The following is a 15,705-nucleotide window of genomic DNA, read 5'->3' on the forward strand; positions in this document are numbered from 1 at the left end:
CATCCAAGGCAAGCTCTTCCCATCCCATCATTCCCGAGCGCCCGGAAAGGGGAAGAGGCTCCCGAGGAAACGCAGCTGGGAAACACGTTGGGATGAGCTTCGCCATCCCAAGGAGCGCGGCGCCCAGGCGTCCGCCTGCAACGGGAACACCGGGAGGCGTTTGGGAGCGTCGGGAAGGCTGGAGATCCATCAGGAATGGCGGTGGGGGGGGGTTACCTCAGACCATGAAGCGATGCTCCTTGCCGTCGTGCGCCATGAGGATGACGTTCCTATTGGAAGTCCAGATGAGGCGGGCCAGCTTGAGGGCGGTGTGGGAGCCCGGCGAGGCCGGCTGCACCGGGGGGACCTGGTAGGTTTTGATGCAGCGGAGCTGGGGGGCCGAGTTCAGCATTCCAATGCTTCCCAACAGGGATGTGTTCATCTGCAAGGAGAGCCATGGCGGCCGGATGTCCTCAGCTCCAACAGGGAGCTGCTCCCGTCGCCAACATGGAGCTGCTCCCATCTCCAACATGGAGCTGCTCCCGTCTCCAACATGGAGCTGCTCCCATCTCCAACATGGAGCTGCTCCCGTCTCCAACATGGAGCTGCTCCCATCTTCAACATGGAGCTGCTCCCGTCTCCAACATGGAGCAAGTCCCATCTCCAACATGGAGCTGCTCCCGTCTCCAACATGGAGCAAGTCCCATCTCCAACATGGAGCTGCTCCCATCTCCAACATGGAGCTGCTCCCGTCTCCAACATGGAGCAAGTCCCATCTCCAACATGGAGCTGCTCCGGTCTCCAACATGGAGCTGCTCCCATCTCCAACATGGAGCTGCTCCCATCTCCAACATGGAGCTGCTCCCGTCTCCAACATGGAGCTGCTCCCGTCTCCAACATGGAGCTGCTCCCATCTCCAACATGGAGCTGCTCCCATCTCCAACATGGAGCAAGTCCCGTCTCCAACATGGAGCTGCTCCCGTCTCCAACATGGAGCTGCTCCCGTCTCCAACATGGAGCTGCTCCCATCTCCAACATGGAGCTGCTCCCGTCTCCAACATGGAGCTGCTCCCGTCTCCAACATGGAGCAAGTCCCATCTCCAACATGGAGCTGCTCCCATCTCCAACATGGAGCTGCTCCCGTCTCCAACATGGAGCTGCTCCCGTCTCCAACATGGAGCAAGTCCCATCTCCAACATGGAGCTGCTCCCGTCTCCAACATGGAGCAAGTCCCATCTCCAACATGGAGCTGCTCCCGTCTCCAACATGGAGCAAGTCCCATCTCCAACATGGAGCTGCTCCCATCTCCAACATGGAGCTGCTCCCGTCTCCAACATGGAGCAAGTCCCATCTCCAACATGGAGCTGCTCCGGTCTCCAACATGGAGCTGCTCCCATCTCCAACATGGAGCTGCTCCCATCTCCAACATGGAGCTGCTCCCGTCTCCAACATGGAGCTGCTCCCGTCTCCAACATGGAGCTGCTCCCATCTCCAACATGGAGCTGCTCCCGTCTCCAACATGGAGCTGCTCCCGTCTCCAACATGGAGCAAGTCCCATCTCCAACATGGAGCTGCTCCCATCTCCAACATGGAGCTGCTCCCGTCTCCAACATGGAGCTGCTCCCGTCTCCAACATGGAGCAAGTCCCATCTCCAACATGGAGCTGCTCCCGTCTCCAACATGGAGCAAGTCCCATCTCCAACATGGAGCTGCTCCCGTCTCCAACATGGAGCAAGTCCCATCTCCAACATGGAGCTGCTCCCATCTCCAACATGGAGCAAGTCCCATCTCCAACATGGAGCAAGTCCCATCTCCAACATGGAGCTGCTCCAATCTCCAACACGGAGCTGCTCCCGTCTCCAACATGGAGCTGCTCCCGTCTCCAACATGGAGCAAGTCCCATCTCCAACATGGAGCAAGTCCCATCTCCAACATGGAGCTGCTCCTGTCTCCAACAGGGAGCTGCTCCCGTCTCCAACATGGAGCTGCTCCCGTCTCCAACATGGAGCTGCTCCCGTCTCCAACATGGAGCTGCTCCCGTCTCCAACATGGAGCTGCTCCCGTCTCCAACATGGAGCTGCTCCCGTCTCCAACATGGAGCAAGTCCCATCTCCAACATGGAGCTGCTCCCATCTCCAACATGGAGCAAGTCCCATCTCCAACATGGAGCTGCTCCCGTCTCCAACATGGAGCTGCTCCCATCTCCAACATGGAGCAAGTCCCATCTCCAACATGGAGCTGCTCCCGTCTCCAACATGGAGCTGCTCCCGTCTCCAACCTGGACCTGCTCCCATCTCCAACATGGAGCTGCTCCCATCTCCAACATGGAGCTGCTCCCATCTCCAACATGGAGCTGCTCCCATCTCCAACATGGAGCAAGTCCCATCTCCAACATGGAGCTGCTCCCATCTCCAACATGGAGCTGCTCCCATGTCCATCCTGGACCTGCTCCCATCTCCAACATGGAGCGAGTCCCATCTCCAACATGGAGCTGCTCCCGTCTCCAACATGGAGCTGCTCCCATCTCCAACATGGAGCTGCTCCCATCTCCAACACGGAGCTGCTCCCATGTCCATCCTGGACCTGCTCCCATCTCCAACATGGAGCGAGTCCCATCTCCAACATGGAGCTGCTCCCGTCTCCAACATGGAGCTGCTCCCATCTCCAACATGGAGCTGCTCCCATCTCCAACACGGAGCTGCTCCCATGTCCATCCTGGACCTGCTCCCATCTCCAACATGGAGCGAGTCCCATCTCCAACATGGAGCTGCTCCCATCTCCATCCCGGACCCGCTCCCATCTCCATCCCGGACCCGCTCCCATCTCCATCCCGGACCCGTTCCCATCTCCATCTCGGACCCGCTCCCATCTCCATCCTGGACCCGCTCCCATCTCCATCCCGGACCCGCTCCCATCTCCATCCCGGACCCGCTCCCATCTCCATCCCGGACCCGTTCCCATCTCCATCTCGGACCCGCTCCCATCTCCATCCTGGACCCGCTCCCATCTCCATCCTGGACCCGCTCCCATCTCCATCCCGGACCCGCTCCCATCTCCATCCTGGACCCGCTCCCATCTCCATCCTGGACCCGCTCCCATCTCCATCTCGGACCCGCTCCCATCTCCATCCTGGACCCGCTCCCATCTCCATCCCGGACCCGCTCCCATCTCCATCCCGGACCCGCTCCCATCTCCATCCCGGACCCGCTCCCATCTCCATCCTGGACCCGCTCCCATCTCCATCCTGGACCCGCTCCCATCTCCATCCTGGACCCGCTCCCATCTCCATCCCGGACCCGCTCCCATCTCCATCCTGGACCCGCTCCCATCTCCATCCTGGACCCGCTCCCATCTCCATCCCGGACCCGCTCCCATCTCCATCCCGGACCCGCTCCCATCTCTCCCTGCTGTGGATCTCCATGGCCACCCGGATGGATCCCCCCTTACCTGCCAGAAGCAGAGGTGGCTGTCGGAGTTGGAGTAGGTGGCCAGGTACCTTCCATCGGGAGCGAAAGCCACTGCGGTTATGGGCCCTTTGTGGCCATGGATAGTCTGGGAAGAGAAGGAAAGAACAAGGAATGCCGTCCGGCGCTGGAAGGCTCCTTTGGAGCACATCCCTATGGAAAACAGCAACGGGGACCTCTCTATGGCCCCCAGGCACTGTAGGGCCCCCCCCATTTAACACCCCTGTCCTCTCCAGCCCCATCCAAGGCCTTCCAGAGCCCTGGAGCAGGAAGCGTTGGCTTGGGAATGCTGCTGTGGGATAGCAGGAGCTGGAGGCAATGGGGAGCTGCAGAGCGAGGCCCTGGGTGCTCCTGGGTGCAGGGCAAATCCATGCTTCCATGGGAAGGGCACGGAGCTTGGAAAACAGCTGGAAACCAGATGAATCCCAGCCTTGTTGGATGCCGAGCATCGGGAAGGAGATGGATGTGGAAAAGGAAGACCTAAAAGCGGGATCTCTTTGGAAAATGAGGCCGCAGAAGAGGCACGCAGCGTTCCCCGCGGATGCGAACGGCGAGCTCCCACCGCGCTTCCCTAAGGGCGGCTCTTCCCATTCACTTCCAGGGAGAAAGGCCTGGAATTCCACGGGTTACCTGGCACTTCCCGGTGCGGATGTCATAGAGGGCCACGGAGCCGTGGCGGGCTCCCACGGCGACCCGGTGGCTCCGCTCGTAGTAGCTCACCATGTAGAACCTAGCAGGAAGGCGGAACAATGGGAATTGCCTGCGGGAGACTCCAGGAATCCCAGCTTGCTTTGGGATGGGAGCCAGCTGAAAGCTGCCCCCCTTCCCAAAGGGGCCACCCTGCTTGCTCCCAGCCCCATTTAACCCGGCTGTCCCTAATCCCATCGGAGCAGCGTCGGCATTCCCGAGGGAACGGCTCACCTGCAGATGGCCGGGAAGCATTCCTGAAGGCCTTTCTTCTTGCCTAAGGCCCCTTCGAGGCAATACATGATGATGTCCATCACCTGCGAGGGACGAGGCCGCCTCATTGCCCGGCTCCCGGGAATAAAGGGCGCTCCCAGGGCGTTATCCCGCCGGGAACGCTCACCTCCACCAGCAGCTCCACCACGTCGCCGGGCATCTTCTCGATGAGGATCTCCAGGACACGCAGGATCTCCCCTTTGGCCCTGGCCAGGGTGGAAGTGTGGATGTTCGGCTGGGATTGAGTGTTGGCAGCCAGGGCCGTGTGCCTGTGCACCTACGAGAGGGGAGCGGATCCGAGCGGGATCCCCGCGGGATGGCGGAGCGGGGATTCCCATCGGAAAAGGGGGTGGCGGGGGGAAGGGGCTCCATCCCCTCACCTCCTTGGCGATGGTGGTGATGAAGGCCGGGGGCCGCGCCGTGGCGATGAGGGCCAGAGCGTGGCGCGCCGAGCGGGCCGAGTCGGCGGGCGGGCTCAGGGGCAGCCCCGGGGTGATGCTGAGGAAGAGGGGGGAAGAGGATGAAGGTCAGGGGATGGGATACTGGGAAGCGCATCCCTATGAGGGGTAGGGGACGTTGGAATGGGTTGGAAGGAGATGCTTCATCCTTCAAGGCTAGGTTGGAGGTGATGCTTGGTACCCAAGCGCTGGAGCAGCAGCACCAGGGGTGATGCTGAGGAAGAGGATGAGGATGAAGGTCAGGGGATGGGATCTTGGGAAGCGCATCCCAACAAGGGGTATGGGACATTGGAATGGGTTGGAAGGAGATGCTTCAACCTTCAAGGCCGGGTTGGATGCGATGGGTGATGGTTGGTACCCAAGCGCTGGACCAGCAGCACCAGGGGTGATGCTGAGGAAGAGGATGAGGATGAAGGTCAGGGGATGGGATCTTGGGAAGCGCATCCCTATGAGGGGTATGGGACGTTGGAATGGGTTGGAAGGAGATGCTTCATCCTTCAAGGCCACGTTGGATGCGATGCTTGGTACCCAAGCGCTGGACCAGCAGCACCAGGGGTGATGCTGAGGAAGAGGATGAGGATGAAGGTCAGGGGATGGGATCTTGGGAAGCGCATCCCAACAAGGGGTATGGGACATTGGAATGGGTTGGAAGGAGATGCTTCAACCTTCAAGGCCGGGTTGGATGCGATGGGTGATGGTTGGTACCCAAGCGCTGGACCAGCAGCACCAGGGGTGATGCTGAGGAAGAGGATGAGGATGAAGGTCAGGGGATGGGATCTTGGGAAGCGCATCCCTATGAGGGGTATGGGACGTTGGAATGGGTTGGAAGGAGATGCTTCATCCTTCAAGGCTAGGTTGGAGGTGATGCTTGGTACCCAAGCGCTGGACCAGCAACACCAGGGGTGATGCTGAGGAAGAGGATGAGGATGAAGGTCAGGGGATGGGATCTTGGGAAGTGCATCCCTATGAGGGGTAGGGGACGTTGGAATGGGTTGGAAGGAGATGCTTCATCCTTCAAGGCCACGTTGGAGGTGATGCTTGGTACCCAAGCGCTGGAGCAGCAGCACCAGGGGTGATGCTGAGGAAGAGGATGAGGATGAAGGTCAGGGGATGGGATTTGGGGAAGTGCATCCCTATGAAGGGTATGGGACATTGGAATGGGTTGGAAGGAGATGCTTCATCCTTCAAGGCCGGGTTGGAGGTGATGGTTGGTACCCAAGCGCTGGACCAGCAGCACCAGGGGTGATGCTGAGGAAGAGGATGAGGATGAAGGTCAGGGGATGGGATTTGGGGAAGCGCATCCCTATGAGGGGTAGGGGACGTTGGAATGGGTTGGAAGGAGATGCTTCATCCTTCAAGGCCACGTTGGATGCGATGCTTGGTACCCAAGCCCTACCCCGTTGCCAGGGGCGACGCGGGCCCCTCTCCCGGCCCGTATATCCCGTATTCCCAACGTCGGGAAGCGCGGGCCCCACCTACTTGGCCAAGAGCTTGTCGGCCTCGGCGCAGAGCTCCAGCAGCCCCATGAGCACGGCCGACACGTCCATGTAGGGCTCCCAGACGGTGAAGCCGCGGCCGATGAGGTCGATGGCGCTGCGGCGGATGGTGCTGTGCGCCGGCAGGCGGGCGCTGGGCGCCTGCAGCAGCAGGAAGGTCAGAGCCTTGCCTGGGATAACAGGGAGGGAATCCGTATGGGAATCGCCTACGGGATGGGCTCGGGCTGCCAAGGGCCGTTGACATCCCGGAGGGCCAACGGCAGCTCCTTCTCCCTAGGGATTCTCCGCGCTACGGTGAGGATGAAGAGGAATGCCTTCTCCTGCCTTAATCCCATCCAAATCTCCCTTCTCCTGCCTTAATCCCATCCAAATCTCCCTTCTCCTGCCTTAACCCCATCCAAATCTCCCTTCTCCTGCCTTAATCCCATCCAAATCTCCCTTCTCCTGCCTTAACCCCATCCAAATCTCCCTTCTCCTGCCTTAATCCCAACCAAATCTCCCTTCTCCTGCCTTAATCCCATCCAAATCTCCCTTCTCCTGCCTTAATCCCAACCAAATCTCCCTTTTCCTGCCTTAATCCCATCCAAATCTCCCTTCTCCTGCCTTGATCCCATCCAAATCTCCCTTCTCCTGCCTTGATCCCATCCAAATCTCCCTTCTCCTAGCTTAACCCCATGGATCCTGTGCACCTCCCACCGAATTCCTTCAGGAAAGCACGCGGACCAGGTTGACCTGGGGAGGGCGATGGAACACTGGGTGCCTTGGGATGGAACGCTGCTGGATTCTCTGGAAGCAGCTGCGTTGGGAGCGCGGTCCATCATGGGATCAAACAGTGGGATTTAACGGGATCACGTGTTCCATCGGGAGAGCAGGCAGCTCAATGCCCTCTGAGGAGCATCCTCCTCTTGCCTTTCTGCCTCCCTGCTCCCTCCCAAGCAGATTTGGGATGACCCTGGGGAGCCCTAAGGCAATTCCAGGCATGGGGAAAAGGACGGCTGCCAGGCAGTCCAACTCCTCCAACTGGGATAACCGGGATCTAAACCGCGGAACAGAATGGATCCCACCTCACTGCAGAGAGGCAGACACACCACAGGGCTCCGATCCACGCTCTCCATCCTTTCCCACCTAGGAAACCAGAGGGGAATTGCCCCTTTTCCCCGGAAGCTTTGGGATCCTCACACGTGTGCCTCGCCAGGGAATAGTTGGCTCCTCCGCTGGTCAAACCAAATCCTTCGGGAATCTGGCTGGAGCTGCGGGGCCGCGGCAGGAGCTTGGGGGGTTCAATCTCGGCTCCGAACTCGGCTCCGATGACTCCCAGCAGGACGATGGCTGTGGCTTGCTTCCTCCTCTCCTCGTAGGACGGGGAAGCCTTCTTGAGCTGGGGCAGGCAACCTGCAAGGGGATGGATGTTGGGAAGGGAGAGCCGCGGCACATGGGAAAAGCCGTGGAATTCCGGGCTGGAGCAACGCTGACACGCGGGGAAGGGATGGGAATGCGGGGACATGGGAGCTGCTCCTCCAGCATCCCCATTCCCATCCTAGGAGGAGCTAGCCCTATGGATTATATACGTACACATACCTGTTATCCATACAGAACGGATATCCACATCTATTATCCAATATGGAACAGATATCCATACCTATTATCCATATAGAACGGATATCCATAGCTATTATCCATAGAGAATGGATATCCCTATCTATTATCCATAGAGAATGGCTATCCACATCTATTATCCATATAGAATGGATATCCATATCTATTATCCATAAGGAATGGATATCCATATCTATTATCCATATAGAACAGATATCCACATCTATTATCCATATGGAATGGATATCCATATCTATTATCCATATAGAATGGATATCCCTATCTATTATCCATATAGAATGGATATCCCTATCTATTATCCATATGGAATGGATATCCCTATCTATTATCCATATAGAATGGATATCCATACCTATTATCCATATCCATATGTATTATCCATATAGAATGGATATCCCTATCTATTATCCATATAGAATGGATATCCCTATCTATTATCCATATGGAATGGATATCCATGTCTATTATCCATATGGAACGGATATCCATAGCTATTATCCATAGAGAATGGATATCCCTACCTATTATCCATATGGAATGGATATCCATATCTATTATCCATACAGAACGGATATCCATGTCTATTATCCATATGGAATGGATATCCATATCTATTATCCATGTAGAATGGCTATCCATACCTATTATCCATATCCATATGTATTATCCATATAGAATGGATATCCCTATCTATTATCCATATAGAATGGATATCCCTATCTATTATCCATATGGAATGGATATCCATATCTATTATCCATACAGAACGGATATCCATGTCTATTATCCATATGGAATGGATATCCATATCTATTATCCATGTAGAATGGCTATCCATACCTATTATCCATATCCATATGTATTATCCATATAGAATGGATATCCCTATCTATTATCCATATAGAATGGATATCCCTATCTATTATCCATATAGAATGGATATCCGTATCTATTATCCATACAGAATGGATATCCATACCTATTATCCCTGTAGAATGGATATCCACACCTATTATCCCTACAGAACAGCTATCCATATGGATTCCACCTAGGTGCCTGTGCTAGGGAATGACAGGAGGAATCCTGCTCCGGGCTCCCTGTATCCCGCCTCCTGAGCCACGTTAACCCTTCACTGCATCCCAAAGGATGCATCCTTCCGCTTCCTGCCTCCCGGAACGCTTTGGATTGGGAAAGACCTTAGCACTAGAGCAGGCTGGCTCCAAACCCCGTCTCCCTCTCCGCCATTCCAGGACACCTTTTGCCTGGAATGCCTCTGGAATGCCATCATTAACCCTCAGGATGCTCTCCAAACTGCCCCCCCCCCGGGGGAGCTTTTAAGGCTGGGATCAGCTCTATGGAAGGAGCTTTTCCTGCGGGATCAGCACGGCGCTGCCCCCTGACCGGATGGTTCACCACCCCCATTCCCATTGGAAAAGTAAGGATTTCCAAGAGCTCCAAGTGGAAAAGAGAAGGGGAAGGACAAAAGCCCTGCGGGGGGGGCTGGGAATGCAGGAAAATCCCAAATCCATGGCTCATTCCCACACCCACCGCTCCCTCTTGTGGCCCAGAGGGGACGGAGCAAGGATGCCCTGGATGGGGATGAGCCCAAGGGATGCCGAGTGGCATTCCCAGCCCTAAATCCCGCCTCTAAAACCCGGATTCCAGGTTTCCCACAGCACCTTTAGGCACTGCTCTGAGCTCTCCAGGGAGCCTTTTCCATGCCCGGCATCCCAAAGTCTTTCCCCTCCGTTCCGACTCCCTCGGGAATACCGATGCCCGAGCGATCCTTGAAACCCATGGATGAAGGGAATGCCGGGAAAAGCCCGCCTGGCCCCTGGGTACCAGCAGTGCTGTGCAGGCCAAGCAGCAGGAAGAGCCGAAAGCCGGAGGATGCTGGGCTCTAATCCCAAGGGATTTTCCCCTTGGCACCGCGAGCTCGCTCCCGCTAGGAATCGCGCGGCTTCCTTAGGATCCCTTGGAGCACAACGTTGGGAACGAGCCTTGGAGGCCCGTTTCCGAGCCCATCCCATTCCATCGGGGATCCCATTCTCCTCCCACCTGCTGGAATGTCGTCGTCAGCCAGGTCGTGCTCCTCCTCCTGCGCCTTGCTTTCTGCTCCCGAGGGCTCCGGGCTGGCGCTGCCGGGCTGGGGGGCTTCCGAGCTTACTCCGGCTGCAAGAACCGAGGAAAACCAATGGGAAAAGCCCTTCCTTCCTTCCCCAAATCCCGCTTTTCCAGCGGGATCCGCGATCACGCCCCTTGGCGGCAGGGACCGCGTCTTATGGGCCAGGCCACCTCGGCGGGCTCCTAGGGGAAAGGGGGATGCATCCGAGGCCTTTTCCCAGGGGGGACGGGGGCTCTTCCCATGGGATTTTCCCACTTCCCAGCGGCCGACTCACGGGACAGAACGCTGTCCATGTAGTGGGGCAGGTAGGGAGCCCAAGCGTCGATGGTTTCCTTCCTCCCGGCCTGTTCCATGCGGCGCAGCTCGGCGAGCAGCAGGGCTTGGGCTGCCTCTCTCACCTGGAGGGGGGCAAAGGAAGCAGCATCCCCTTCGTTCCCAAGGCAAATCCCATGGGATTAGGGAAGAGGGGAAGGGGCAATGATCACCTCCAAGCAGCGATCCTGCCAGCGCCGCGCCAGCATCTCCAGGAGCGGAGGGCGGAAGCGCTCCAGGCCCAGCAGCTCGGGCAGCATGACGCAGTGCATGGCGGCCAGCTGGCTCCATCCTGCCCGCCGCCCGTCCCAAAGGAAAAGCCTCGGGATCAGCGGGGAAGCGGGGTGGGGACGGAGGGATGGACGGACACACACCCCCCCCCCTTCCATCCCACCTCCCAAAGCCATTGGATTCCATTGGTCGGGGAGGGGGGGGAGTAAGGTTTGAGGAGGAAAGCATCCCATCCTAGCCTGCTCGGCTTATCCCGGTCTTATTCCTCTTGGGAATGAGAGGTGGGAAGGGTTGGGATGGAGGCCGACTCGGGGCCTGCCTACGTCGTGTTGGAAGGGGCTTGGAGGCCCTGCTTGCCCCCTCAACCTGCCTGCAACGCGCTTACTCCGCCCCTAGGCCAAGCCTAGATGCTGGGGGGGTGCCACCAGGCCTGTTTCCATGGTAGAGGCTTGGAGGATGGATTTACTCCTAGGCACCCCTATGGATACTCAAAGCATACTTACTACTAGTAGTAGTATCCCCGTTCTGCCTTAAAGAGCTCCCCTTCAGGGCTCCAACCTGAGCTCTTTCCATCTTAGATGCTCGTAGGACGGATTTACTCCTAGGCACCCCTATAGATACTCAAAGCATACTTACTACTAGTAGTAGTATCCCCATTCTGCCTTAAAGAGCTCCCCTTTGGGGCTCCAACCAGGCCTGTTTCCATGTTAGATGCTTGTAGGATGGATTTACTCCTAGGCACCCCTATGGATACTCAAAGCATACTTACTACTAGTAGTAGTATCCCCATTCTACCTTAAAGAGCTCCCCTTTGGGGCTCCAACCTGAGCTGTTTCCATGTTAAATGCTCGTAGGACGGATTTACTCCTAGGCACCCCTATGGATACTCAAAGCATACTTACTACTAGTAGTAGTATCCCCGTGCTGCCTTAAAGAGCTTCCCTTCAGGGCTCCAACCCGAGCTGCTTCCATGTTAAATGCTCGTAGGACGGATTTACTCCTAGGCACCCCTATGGATACTCAAAGCATACTTACTACTAGTAGTAGTATCCCCATTCTGCCTTAAAGAGCTCCCCTTCAGGGCTCCAACCTGAGCTCTTTCCATCTTAGATGCTCGTAGAATGGATTTACTCCTAGGCACCCCTATAGATACTCAAAGCATACTTACTACTAGTAGTAGTATCCCCATTCTGCCTCCAAGAGCTACAAAGGGGTTACATTGAGGGGGATTTGGACCACTTATGGGCACCCCACCACTACCCCCGATGCTCTCCAACACACATAAGCTATCCAAGCCTTTTCCACCCTGGCACAGCCATCTCCTCCTTCCTCCTCCTCTTCCTCTCCCACCAACCCCTTCTTTGTCCCCTCCCTCCCGGGGGGGTGTGGGGTAGGTGGGAAGCAGGAAGCGAGGAGGGAAGGAATACCGAGGGGGGAAGGAATACCGAGGAGGGAAGGAATACCGAGGAGGGAAGGAATACCGAGGAGGGAAGGAATACCGAGGGGGGAAGGAATACCGAGGGGGGAAGGAATACCGAGGAGGGAAGGAATACCGAGGAGGGAAGGGATACCGAGGGGGGAAGGAATACCGAGGAGGGAAGGAATACCGAGGAGGGAAGGAATACCGAGGAGGGAAAGGAATACCTTCGTTGACTAAGAAAGAGGGATGGAAAGGAGGAGGAGCAGCGTCGGGAGCACCTTCGGGGTTGCCTTGCCCAGGGCAGGGAAAGGAAGAGAAGAGAAGAGAAAACACAAGAGGCAGAGTGAGGAGAGCAGCAAGAGTAAAGCAAGAGGAGCAGTGGGGCAGGAAACCCAACGCTTCCAAGGAGGAGAAGGAAGCCCGGAGGAGCTGGGAATAACGGCTTGGAGCTGGGCTCTGCTGCTTCCACACGGGAAAGGGGGGGGATTGGAAGGTGCCCTACTCATCGAACCCAAGGCAAGGCACCCCTATGGGACCTGCTCCCGAGGCTCTCGGACCCCTCTCAGCCCCTTTTACCTTGCTTGATGTGTCCTTGGGCTGCAAGGCCAGGGGGGGCTTTGGCTCGCGAGCTCTCGGCAGGGCCCGGTCTGGGAGGCCTAAAAAGGGCAAAATGGGAAGGGGGACATGGGAAAAAAAAGAGGAGAAAAACTTGGGAAAAGCAGCTCCAGCTCCCAACTTCCAAGCCCAGGGATCCAGGTCCCTACCTGGAGGGCCCCTTCTTCATGTGCTCGCCGATGAAGGTGGCGTTGGTCATGCCCATGAGCGTGTTGGCCAAGGAGATGACGGAGAGGAGGTGTTGGGTGGTCACGGCGCGGGAGACCCCATAGGTGCCCTTCCCGCTGCCCCCTTTAGGCCAGGAGCAATCCCCGAGGGCTTGGTTGTAACCGGGCAGCATGAGGGACATGTGGGCCCCACGGGAGAGGAGCCCGAAGGACACGGCGCAGTGGGGCCGCAGCATTCCCAAGCGTTCCAAGCACAGCTCATCCAGGCTGGCGTTGAGGCCCCAAGCGTGGAGGCAGGACATGAAGAGCTTGGCCGTATCCATGGTCAGGTTGGATTCCAGCAGAGTTAAAGGCTTGGATTTCCCGGAGCGATAGTCGGGAGCGCCCTCTTTCCTCCTCTGCCTCAGCGACTCTTCGTCCTCTTCCTCCTCCTCATCCAGGAGATGCTCCTTGATGTTCTCCTTGATGGTCTCCTTGACCTGCTGGAAGAGGACGGCGGCTCTCTTGCTCGCCAGGAAGGAACTTCCCTTCTCCAAGCTGCTGGAAGCTTTGGGATGGCTCTCGGGAGAAGCCGTGCTGCTGCTGGCTCGGGAAGCCTCCTCGCTCAGCAGCTGGATGATGAGGGCCTCCACGTCGAAGAAGAGCACGTGGATGTCGGCGTCCGTCCCGCTCGTCTTCAGGGCTTGGACCATCAGGGAATTGGGGGAATACTTGGGCAAATCCCCCTGGAAAAGAAGCAGGAAAAGGAGCTTGAAGAGGAGCTTTAGGGGGAAGAACAGCAGTTTTGGGGGGGGAACACCAGTTTGAGGGTGAAGAACACCAGTTTTATGGTGAAGAACAGCAGCTTTAGGGTGAAGAGCACCAACTAGAGGGTGAAGACCACCAACTTTAGGGTGAACAACACCAGTTTGAGGGTGAAGAACACCAACTTGAGGGTGAAGAACACCAACTTTAGGGTGAAGAACACCAGTTTGAGGGTGAAGAACACCAACTTCAGGGTGAAGAACACCAACTTTAGGGTGAAGAACACCAGTTTGAGGGTGAAGAACACCAACTTCAGGGTGAACACCACCAGTTTGAGGGTGAGGAACACCAGTTTTGGGGGGGAACACCAGTTTTAGGGTGAAGAACACCAACTTTAGGGTGAAGAACACCAACTTTAGGGTGAAGAACACCAACTTTAGGGTGAACACCACCAGTTTGAGGGTGAAGAACACCAGTTTTGGGGGGGAACACCAGTTTTAGGGTGAAGAACAGCAGCTTTAGGGTGAAGAACACCAACTTTAGGGTGAAGAACACCAACTTTAGGGTGAAGAACACCAGTTTGAGGGTGAAGAACACCAACTTCAGGGTGAACACCACCAGTTTGAGGGTGAGGAACACCAGTTTTGGGGGGGAACACCAGTTTTAGGGTGAAGAACACCAACTTTAGGGTGAAGAACACCAACTTTAGGGTGAAGAACACCAGCTTTAGGGTGAAGAACAACAGCTTTGGGGGGCGAACACCAGTTTTGGGGGAAGAACAGCAGCTTTAGGGTGAAGAACAGCAGTTTTAGGGTGAAGAACAGCAACTTTAGGGTGAAGAACACCAGTTTGAGGGTGAAGAACACCAACTTTAGGGTGAACACCACCAGTCTGAGGGTGAAGAACACCAGTTTTGGGGGGGAACACCAGTTTTAGGGTGAAGAACAGCAGCTTTAGGGTGAAGAACACCAACTTTAGGGTGAAGAACACCAACTTTAGGGTGAAGAACACCAACTTTAGGGTGAAGAACAGCAACTTTAGGGTGAAGAACACCAGTTTGAGGGTGAAGAACACCAACTTCAGGGTGAACACCACCAGTTTGAGGGTGAAGAACACCAGTTTTGGGGGGGAACACCAGTTTTAGGGTGAAGAACAGCAGCTTTAGGGTGAAGAACACCAACTTTAGGGTGAAGAACACCAACTTTAGGGTGAAGAACACCAGTTTGAGGGTGAAGAACACCAGTTTGAGGGTGAAGAACACCAACTCTAGGGTGAAGAACAGCAGTTTTAGGGTGAAGAACAGCAACTTTAGGGTGAAGAACACCAGTTTGAGGGTGAAGACCCCCAACTTTAGGGTGAAGAACAACAGCTTTGGGGGGCGAACACCAGTTTTGGGGGAAGAACAGCAGCTTTAGGGTGAAGAACAGCAGTTTTAGGGTGAAGAACACCAGCTTCAGGGTGAACACCACCAGTTTGAGGGTGAAGACCCCCAGCTCCTCACGTCTTCGATCCTCCTTTTCCCTGGAGCTTTGGGTAAGGCCCCTCCCCAGGATCCATCATTCCCTGGAAAACCAGCCCACCTTGTCGGCCGCCTCGGGCGCCAGGAGGTTGGTGGCCAAGGTCTGCAGCTTCTGGTGGGCCACGTTCTTGAGGGCGGCCAAGCTCCTCCGCGTCATGGCCTGCTTGAGGTTGACGGCGGCGTGGCCTAGGGCGTCCAGGCCGGCCGGCACGGCCTCGTCGCACGCCGTCAGGATCTCCAGCGCCGTTATCCCCATCACGCAACGGTCCAGAGCTCCTGGGGGGGCACCGATGGGAGGGGGTGAAGGCGTCGGGAGCGTCCCAAAGGAACCATTCCCACACGAGCTTCCCAACGTCCCCTCAGCATCCCGGCGGAGCCTTCACCTGTATCCATCTGCCAGACGTAGACGGAGCCGTCGGCGCAGCCCACCACCAGGTAGTCCTCGGCGGGCCTCCACTTGATCACTCGGATTGGGAAGAGGTGCCGGGAAGCCAGCAGGAGGCATTTCCTCTCCCGCAGGCTCAGCAGCCCCACCGAGTGGTCGCTGGCCACCGAGCACACGCACTGCTGCACCCTGGCCTGCGGGGGGGAAAGCCGG

The 15,705-nt window shown here is 56.7% G+C and overlaps 1 protein-coding gene across 1 annotated transcript in view; it reads right to left on the reverse strand.

Moving 5' to 3' along the window:
- Window positions 1-213: 213 nt before the first annotated feature.
- Window positions 214-15,705, reverse strand: part of LOC133264068 (WD repeat-containing protein 7-like) — a 29,144-nt gene continuing 13,652 nt past the window's right edge. Inside the window, exons 12-26 of the mRNA XM_061443969.1 lie at window positions 15,491-15,686; window positions 15,169-15,383; window positions 12,827-13,569; window positions 12,639-12,718; window positions 10,585-10,703; window positions 10,374-10,497; window positions 10,033-10,146; window positions 7,537-7,749; window positions 6,341-6,527; window positions 4,784-4,901; window positions 4,531-4,680; window positions 4,365-4,447; window positions 4,074-4,173; window positions 3,427-3,531; window positions 214-421 (exon numbers count right to left, since the gene is read on the reverse strand). Of these exons, the coding sequence (XP_061299953.1) occupies window positions 218-421; window positions 3,427-3,531; window positions 4,074-4,173; window positions 4,365-4,447; window positions 4,531-4,680; window positions 4,784-4,901; window positions 6,341-6,527; window positions 7,537-7,749; window positions 10,033-10,146; window positions 10,374-10,497; window positions 10,585-10,703; window positions 12,639-12,718; window positions 12,827-13,569; window positions 15,169-15,383; window positions 15,491-15,686 (2,751 nt within the window). The 3' untranslated portion in view covers window positions 214-217. The remainder of the gene's footprint in view (window positions 422-3,426; window positions 3,532-4,073; window positions 4,174-4,364; window positions 4,448-4,530; window positions 4,681-4,783; window positions 4,902-6,340; window positions 6,528-7,536; window positions 7,750-10,032; window positions 10,147-10,373; window positions 10,498-10,584; window positions 10,704-12,638; window positions 12,719-12,826; window positions 13,570-15,168; window positions 15,384-15,490; window positions 15,687-15,705) is intronic.

This window comes from Pezoporus flaviventris, unplaced genomic scaffold, assembly GCF_033815535.1.
Source record: "Pezoporus flaviventris isolate CSIRO_AGI_PZ_B2104156 unplaced genomic scaffold, CSIRO_AGI_Pfla_v1 ptg000590l, whole genome shotgun sequence".
Lineage (NCBI taxonomy): Eukaryota > Metazoa > Chordata > Aves > Psittaciformes > Psittacidae > Pezoporus > Pezoporus flaviventris.